The 9,319-nt window shown below is 38.6% G+C and overlaps 1 protein-coding gene across 1 annotated transcript; it reads left to right on the top strand.

Annotated features, from left to right (window-relative positions):
• Positions 1-1,519: 1,519 nt before the first annotated feature.
• On the top strand, positions 1,520-8,304 carry dmrt2a (doublesex and mab-3 related transcription factor 2a). Its single transcript, XM_061672330.1, has 4 exons — positions 1,520-1,640; positions 2,824-3,190; positions 4,455-4,557; positions 5,883-8,304. The coding sequence occupies exons 2-4, from the start codon at positions 2,837-2,839 to the stop codon at positions 6,842-6,844; spliced, it is 1,419 nt and encodes a 472-aa protein (XP_061528314.1). The 5' UTR covers positions 1,520-1,640; positions 2,824-2,836; the 3' UTR covers positions 6,845-8,304.
• Positions 8,305-9,319: the final 1,015 nt, after the last annotated feature.

A 9,319-nucleotide genomic window follows, 5' to 3' on the forward strand; every position in this document is an offset into this window, starting at 1 on the left:
TATTTTAATTGAATTTGAAAACAAGTTAAAAAAAAATAAAAATATGACAAAAAACCCAAACAAAATAACAAAAGAATAAAATAAAAGATAAAGGTGATCATATTTACGGAAAAACTAAATAAATACATTTAGATATAAAAATAAACATATTGAAGAAAACAGTATAACAAATACGTATCGATAAAACAAATAACTGTAAACAATTAAACTAACATGCACAAAATCTAAGGTTAAGAGTTATTACACAGTTCCTACACATATTTGCTGACATTACCACATTATGAATTAAATGAACTAAAATGGAGTTGACATAACATGGAAACATCATAGATAGTATTACATATTGCAGTTATTATGTAATTATTAGTCTAAAAATGTATGCAGCAAAAAAATATACATATACATCATACATGCATAAAATAAAACAAAATGTAAAACAAAGAAAATGTATAAAAGAAATACTGTACACCATTTCAACCAAATAAAGTGGAAAAATACATAGAATAAAAATAAAAATCATTCAGTATAGAATGAAACAAAAATAAAATAATCAAATGAAGTAAACATATTTGTAATAGAATGACAAAAATAAAACCAAACAAAATAACTAATAAATACAATGGAAAATGTCAAAATAAATAAACCATAAAGTACAATTTCATAACAAATAAAAACACAATTTTTTTACCAAATACAAATCTTTAAACAAATAACTAAAAAAATTAAACTAAGATGCACATGCCTCTTTAGCATCTCAGGTTGCTTTTTCACGATAGACAGCCAGTTGGAGGACATTAACTACTCCCAATAATAAATGTTTTTTTTTGTTGTTGTTGCTATATAATGTATAAGGATACCCATTTCATCGCAGAATAGATTTTAGGGCACATCGTAGTAGGACGACTACGATTTTGACTTTTTTATTTGGCAAATCTAGCTGTACATAAATGGGTGTTTAAATAACATCGTCATATTTATCAATGGGGTTTTGCTACCTTGCCGCTAATTTGCGTTAAGCATGCCATGGCTAAATGGAGATTGGATAGCAAAGAGCCAGCTCATTTCTAAACATGTTAGTTTCGTCATTGGCTTGTTTAGAAACATGAATCATCATGAGGAATTGAAATACAATTAAAATAAAAAGAAGAAATCTCTTGAAGGAGCTAACTAGCCTAGCTGGCGCTAGACTTTCTGGCATTAGACATTAGTGAGCTAAAATAGCACTAGACTTGAATAATATACTTATTTGTCTGAAACACCACAACATAAATAACGTACTAGTTAGTTTTAAAAACTCCTATTTCATGTTTAATCTTAAAACAAACATTTATTACAACAGTTCAGTTGTCAAGTTACCTTGAATCAAGTGTCACCAAGCAGATTTTACGTCTCCGGTTGCTACGAGGCTCCCTATTTGGCTGTGTCGGTAAGAGGCAGCCAATCACCAATGAGGGGGCGTGGCTTATGAGAAAGCGTTGCTGTGAGCTGCCGCTGCACGAGGAAACTTGGCTCAGTCGGTACACACGCACACACGCTCGCGCACACACAGACCAACACTCAATTAACAGCTAATTAAGGGCTCGCTGCTTTTCCAGTTGGCTGGAAAACACTTGGAGAGGAGGGACCGTCCACTCGTGGAGGTAAACGATGGTTTTTTGTTTTGTTTTCGTCACTACTGACACTAATTCTCTTTTTAAAAACTGCATGAGTAATATTGTTGGACTTATAGTTAATTTATGACAGTTTAGTCTTGATGGAATGCTCATATATTTTGAATTATTTAAAAAAGACTCATTCATTCTGGATTAATGTTGGGATTTCTTTTGTCCGTTTTGTATTTATTATTCATAAATCTGGACTTTAAAGCACTTAATTGAATAAAAAAATAATTATGTAGTCTGGATTAGAATCCTGCTCTTTTATTTATTTATTTTTTTTAATTATGTTGGTTTTTATTTGTTTTGCATCCATAGTCTTGATTAGAGTTCTGCATTTTTAAACATATTTTTAATGTGGTAGTCATTCATATATTCTTGATTAGCATTCTGCAATATTTTTTTAACATTAGAAATGCATTTTATTGTTATTTATTCCTATTGTCTGCATTACAATTCGTCACTTAAACTTTTTTAGGTTGACTTTTTTTTCCATAAGGAGGAAAAATACAAGAAATTACTGAATATTTATTACTGCCGCACGTGCATATGATTGTTATAATACGGCAGATTGAAGACAATAAAATGTCATATAAGATCTATCTATCCATCTATGGATCTTATTCAGACACAGGGTATGCACATAGCTGTTAAATATTCAGTAACTCATTGTATTTTCCGCTCATTTCTAGAAAAACATGATCCAAAATGTAAAAGATTATTTTTAAAGTGCCTCTCAACTAGTATAATCTATCATCCATCTTCAGACATCTGTCTATATGCAGCTACCTTAAAATAAAATATGCAGATAAAGCGGTTAAAAGATTCAGATTTGTTTTACATCTTTTTTGCATTTCCCTCTAATTTCTACAAAAACTTTGCCAAAATGTAAAGAAAACAAACTATTTTCTCAAAGTCCTGAATTATAATGCATGCTACATGAAAACATAAATGTTTTTTTAGAGTCCAGAATTGTATACTGCAGACCAAATGAACGACTAAATAATAATAATAATAATAATAATAAAACGGTGTCCTTTTTATCCCTCTATCCACTTCAAGTAGAAGAATATGCAAACAATTCCAAGCCATTTATGTACATATTGTCACTATATTGAGGGCATTAACGATCGACGTTAACTCAAGAAAAGGTCACTTTTATGTGCAGGGCGCTTGCAAACATGACGGAGGGTTGCGAGTTCGAGATCGACGTAGAGAGCGTGGAGGCGGAGGCTGACGAGCCGAGCGAGCGACCGGAGGAGGACGACCCCCACAACCGCAACCCGGACGGGGACGGCGGGGACGCTCACGCCGCCAAGCCGGGCCACGGAGTCCTGAGCGCGGGCGAGCAGCGCAAGCTGAGCCGCACGCCCAAATGCGCGCGGTGCCGCAACCACGGCGTGGTGTCGTGCCTCAAGGGCCACAAACGCTTCTGCCGCTGGAGGGACTGCCAGTGCGCCAACTGCCTGCTGGTGGTGGAGAGGCAGCGGGTCATGGCCGCGCAGGTGGCGCTACGGAGGCAGCAAGCCACGGAGGTAAGGCGGGTAAGGAGGCCCGGCCTTGGAACCCGGACGGGCCTCTTTAAACAGGGGAGCATGCAAGGCGCGTCAGGGGCCCGCTCACGCGTGTTAAAATCAGAGGGGGCAAAAGTAGGCCCTCTGTGCTTCTGGACACATACTTGTGTAAAATGATATATGTATGTATAAAACTCTGGTCAAAATTTTCTTCTGGACTAGGTTTACAATTCTTTTAATTCCTCCTCTATTTGTTCTTTTGGTTGTGTGTTTCAAAAGTTTGGAGACACGTCACTCCTCAATGGCATGAGAAAGGGTTTCAATGCTTTCAACGTGTACAGTCAGTCAGTCTGTCTGTCTGTCTGTCTGGCTATTCCTTTATGTAAAAGTAAAACGAAAATGTATAAGGACTACTTTAAAAAAAAAAAAAAAAAAAAAAATCCGAATTCCAATTGTAGAATGTTTATATATAAATGTGCACAATTAGTTGGTTCATTTATTTTTGATTCTTGTCTTGAGCAAAACTAAAAAGCAAAAGATGCTCTCATTCCAGTGTATATTTGCAAGAGTTTAATTTCCTTCAAATTTTATTTCGACTTGATTTGTAATAAATGTTCAACAAAATAACATATGCATACATTTCAGAACGATTTATTTTAATTCTTTTGAATTTGTACAACCCACCCAAAAAATATACATATTTGGTGTATTTTCAAGTGTTTGGATTACTTATTCAAACGTATAGATTTAATACTGCGACAATGACAATAAAGTCTTTTCTGGTCTCTATTTTGCTGACATTCCCGATACATAAAGTTTGGACCCTTTGTTGTTTGTTATATTTAAAAAGGGTTGATAATCCATTCGTCTTCATGTGAGGTGTTTTTCTAAGCTTTTGACTGGGTTGAGTCATTTGTTTTGCGCTACTGTTACATTCATGTATCGATGTAGCTGCGTTTGCGATGATATGGTTTAATGTGGTTTTATGAGTTAATTAGATTTAATAAGACACTCAGAGGAAAAGAATTAGAAAATGATCTAACATCTTATTTTAAACTTAATGCAATGCACATGTTGTTTTGGTTGGCCTATCTGTTTCCATAAGGATTATAACATGAGACATGAGGCAATGTTTCAGCTATGGATTGAATGAATTAATGATGAAACATATCCCCTTAAGGGTTACAATTGGGTGACAAAGAGAATGATGGCTGATTCGACTTGAGCTGGGACAACTGTTTTTATTGTATCTAAGGACAAGCTCTTTTTTGTTTTAATCTATAAGGACAAAAAAGGCCTATCTGGGAAACAAATTCCAGCCGAGAGGAGGACCATCTATCAGAGACATGTTCGTCCATCAACTCTGCTGGCCAAAAGCATCCTCGAAGGTAAAAAAACTGAAGATTACATATTTCCTCCTTTGGTCTTGAAAAATAATTCATATTAAAGCAGCTGTTGTAAATATTATTGTTATCTGTTGTAACGGCATGATGACTCGTTCTAACTTAATTAGAAGTAATTCAATGCTCAAGATACATGGATAGTTATGGACATTATTAATCTGCAATGTATTGATCATGACAAAAGGGTCTTAGTTTAAACAAGACAGCGGTCTTTGGTGAATGTAATTGCTTGGTGTCACAATGTCTCAGTAATGCCCCATGAAATTAAAAAGAAATTCAGCACCCAAAGCGAGGTTCACTTAGCAACATGAAATTTGGTAGGCATGTCTATAATGAGCAAACCCACAAAAAGCCTCAGAAAGCCATGTCCAAAAAGACACAGGAAGTCTCCCATTTTGGCCAAAAAGTTCCAAAATTACATCTGGAGCTTAAAATAATATCCAGCCACTGAAGGCAGATTCACTTCGCAGGATGAAATTTAGTGGCATGAGCAGATTCACAAAAAAAGTCTCCAGAAGCTATGCCTGAAGAATTACGGGGAGTCTGCTATTTTGCTTTGAATTGGGCATTTGACTCATATTCAGAGGTCCTTTTAAAAGTGAACTTATCCAAGAGATTTGGTCCAATTGCTACCAAATTTGAAACAGCTACACTAGACAGATTGGCTGGCAACCAGTTCAGGGTGTACCCCGCCTCCTGCCCGATGATTGCTGGGATAGGCTCCAGCACGCCCGCGACCCTAATGAGGAGAAGCGGCTCAGAAAATGAATGAATGGATGGATGGATGGATGGATGGATAGACAGACGGGCAACACAAAATTGTGATTTGAGTTTCCATCATTCCGGGTGGGTGACGCTGGACAGCTAAGTTTGACGATTCACCGCAAACAAATAATAATTCCATGTCACAAGGTCATATCTTGACTAAACATTTCATGTCGCAACATGAACCTTGGTAGACATGTCTAGGCCTACAAAAAAGTCTCAAGAAGCAATGCTGGAAAAGACAGGAAGTCTGCTATTTTGTTTTTAAACGACCATTTTAAGGTCTTTTTGGCCATTTCGAGGAGTCTTTCAAAGACATACTCCATGATTCATATACATACGTTGCTATCAACTTCGAAACCCATGTACTAGACAGATCGGCGGCGCTACATGTATGAGTTTTGTCATCGATTGCGGCCGAAACACGCAGCAAAGTTTTATGACCTGCCCTAAAACATGAATTCATCATTGCCCGCAGCTTTAATTGACACAGTCTCATGACCTATGACGATAAAGATTCTTGTCTTATTCCCCCCAATCAACAGGTTTCCGCCCGCTGCCGTCCGATCCCTTCCTGGCCTCCTCCCTGCCGCCCCCGCTTAGCGACCGCATGCGCAAGAGGCGGGCGTTCGCCGACAAGGAGCTGGAGAGCATCATGCTGGAGCGCGAGTACAAGGAACGCGAGCTTTTGGAGAGCGGCCAGGTCTCGCCGCTGCTCTTTTCCAACAACATGGCGCAGCACGCAGTGGCATACTCGCCTGAGGCGCCCCCTAAGGACATGTGCCTGGGCCCCGCCTGTTTGGACGTGCCATTGCCGTACCCTGCGGCCGCCAACAACATGGAGCTCATCTCGTCCAACGTGAGCGTGGCCACTACTTACCGGCACTACCCGCGGGGAGGCTTCGTGGTGTGGCCCCGCGGTTCCGCCAACCTGGGTGACGCCCTGCTCTACCGCCAGTGCCTCTTCAACGCCACGGCGGTGGAGAATATGAAGCCCAGCGGAGCAGTGTGGGAGCCCAAGACCATGCCCGCCGAGAGCCACCCGCCGGCGCAGGACGCCGCCGACACCGAGGGCTCGCGAGCTGCCACTTTGCAGGACCACGAGGACCCGCTAAGGGTGGCACCAAAATCTACTACGAGAGAGAACTCTGCTTTCTACCCGCCAAAGAGGAGCTTTGGACAAGCCAAGGATGCTGCCAAGTTCTCTCTAAAAGTGAACTCCACCTTCCACTCTCTCATCCAGCACTCGCTGGGCGACAAGGGCGGTGGTGGGACAGCAGTGGCCGAACTCCGGGGGGCGCCGTACTGCAAAGAACTCTTGCAGGAGGCGGCCCGCAAGCTCAGGGAAAGCTCCGGCAAGGACGCGCAGGCCGGCAAATTGGCCGACAGGTACGCCAAAGACTTCCCGTCCAAGCCGGGAGGGACCAAGATGGGCCCAAGCGAGTCTCTCTCCTTTTCTGTGGAGGCCATTTTGAAAAGGCCTGCCATGAGTCAGGCATTTCATTGAAATATAAATACGGTAAACCCCCACATTTCGCAGATGGATAGGAACGGAGCCCTGCTACAAATAGTGATCGATGACCCCCCCATGTTAATAACTAACGATACCAGTGTTTCCCAACCTTTATGAGCTGAGGCCCTCATTTTACATAAGAAAAATCTCACAGCATGCCACCAAACAAAATGTCACAAAATGTATATGGGTGTTTATTTGATTTCGGGCACTTTTGATTTTCGTTTTTATCAAAAATAAAATGTCACAAAAATGATATATACCTACCTTACCTTAATTGTCATCTTTCTGTGAGTCAGAATCATGTCCGTATATATTGATTTTAAGATTTTTTATTTTTTTTTATATGGTCTTTTTGTCAGATATCCCAGAGAAATGTCATTATCGCCACAATGGCATATTGATTAAAACATTGATTAATCTTGTGATGGTAATGACATTTCAAAGTTTTTATCTAACTGCGCTATGTTGGTAGAGTTAGCTTAAATTTTTCTTTTAGCTAGCTAGTCCTATACCACATTTTTATATGACTATCAAGTTTTTACAGGAAAATCTTTAAACATATTAACACTACAAGTCGTTTGGTAATGACATGCAATAAAAATATTATGTGACTTAAGGGTACAAATGAGGAAGTTATCAAAATGTCTGACTTCTCTTTGCCCTAGCATGTGCTTGAGTGACGAGACAAAATGACACAGGGAAATAAAGAATCAGATTTTGAATAAACTTGATGGATCTGAAAATGGTCAATGTGGCGGTAATGACAGCAACTTTAAGGGACAGACATATTTGAATAAAAACAAATGACAGAATTTGAAATGGTTTGTATATATGATGAGAAATCATTAATTCTATTCTATTTTAAGGAATTTATGGTAAAAGTTACACCATTTAATCATTTTTTTTGGCAGCAAGATAGAGCTTCATATATCCAAACCCTGTGCTAAGGACAGGGTGAAAACTGTAAAATACCACCATAAAACCGCTCAAAAAATGTCAAAATATACTAATATTAACATGAAATTTTAGACAACACTTATAATTAGGCACACCCACTGCTGGTTAATGAAAAAAAATCTATTTAAATATATTTTTTCTTTAAATTTTACATCAAGGACAGAAAAAGGCCCGTAATCAAATAAACACCCATATACGTACTGTATACTGAAATAATGATAATCATCTCCAATTTTCACCAATCTACTTACTCTGTGTGAACGTTGGACCTGTTGATTTAAAAAGCTATTAATCTGTTGTATGAATGCACTGCAAAAACTAAAATCAAACCAAGATTAAATATCTTAAATCAAAGCTAAAGAAAAATGTGGGTCCAAAAAGAACACCTTCGTATTGTGATATCTTTGTACAGTGTATTATATATTGTTTCTGCTTGTTCATGTGGAATAACTTTATTTGTCAAAAGTATTTAAACACGTTCCTCATGTAAATAAACTTTATAAGACTTTGCCTAAAGTGTCTCGCAATTTATGTTGCCATTTTGCTCTTACAGTTGCTCTTACAAATGGTACAGCAAGAGAAGACAAAAAAGACGGGACACTAGCTGTTTCTTACAGCTAAGCAAAATAAATCATTATATGCATAGTACAATGACACATTCCATTCGAGTATTGTATGGCGCAGTAGTAATACATCCTGGGAAGGAAGGACAGAACAATATAGGACCCTACTGGACAGAACAGGGACAAGGACAGAAAGGGAGGCATGACGGACAGAGGTAGTGGACCCGGCTGTGGTGGGAGTGGCTATGTAAGTTCGAAACATCTAACCACAAGGAGTGCAAGTGAGGGGGATAGCCAGGAAGTTCGCAGAGTTATAAGAGTTATTTACAACAATTATGGATTATGATAGCAAAAACTGGACTATGTATTTAGTCCACTTAATTATACATAAAAGAAAAAGTCTTTGAGGTCTGTGCTGGAAACCAGAAATTAAATAACAAAATATGCAAAAACAAAAACTTTTCTGGAGCAAAATAGCTAGTGGAAAAAAAAAACCGAATTAAGCTACAACCCCAATTCCAATGAAGTTGGGACGTTGTGTGACACATCAATAGATCCAGATTCTCTGAACCTTTTGATGATATTTGATGATGAAATCCCTAAATTCCTTGCAATTGTACATTGAAGAACATTGACCTTAAACTGTTCGACTATTTTCTCACGCACTTGTTCACAAAAAGGTGAACCTCGCCCCATCTTTGCTTGTGAATGACTGAGCAATTCAGGGAAGCTCCTTCTATACCCAATCGTGCCACCCACCTGTTCCCAATTAGCCTGTTCACCTGTGGGATGTTCCAAACAGGTGTTTGATGAGCATTCCTCAACTTTCTCAGTCTTTTTTGCCACCTGTCCCAGCTTTTTTGGAATGTGTTGCAGCCATAAAATTCTAAGTGAATGATTATTTGCTAAAAAACAATAAAGTTGATCAGTTTGAACATTAAATATT

This window comes from Phycodurus eques, chromosome 3, assembly GCF_024500275.1.
Source record: "Phycodurus eques isolate BA_2022a chromosome 3, UOR_Pequ_1.1, whole genome shotgun sequence".
Classification (NCBI taxonomy): domain Eukaryota; kingdom Metazoa; phylum Chordata; class Actinopteri; order Syngnathiformes; family Syngnathidae; genus Phycodurus; species Phycodurus eques.

What these genes read in the sequence shown, in the direction of transcription:
- dmrt2a (XM_061672330.1), top strand. Translation starts at nt 2,837, where the DNA reads ATGACGGAGGGTTGCGAGTTCGAGATCGACGTAGAGAGCGTGGAGGCG. An exon ending in GGAGGCAGCAAGCCACGGAG is followed by an intron (nt 3,191 to 4,454) that starts GTAAGGCGGGTA and finishes TTAATCTATAAG; the next exon opens with GACAAAAAAGGCCTATCTGG. An exon ending in GGCCAAAAGCATCCTCGAAG is followed by an intron (nt 4,558 to 5,882) that starts GTAAAAAAACTG and finishes CCCAATCAACAG; the next exon opens with GTTTCCGCCCGCTGCCGTCC.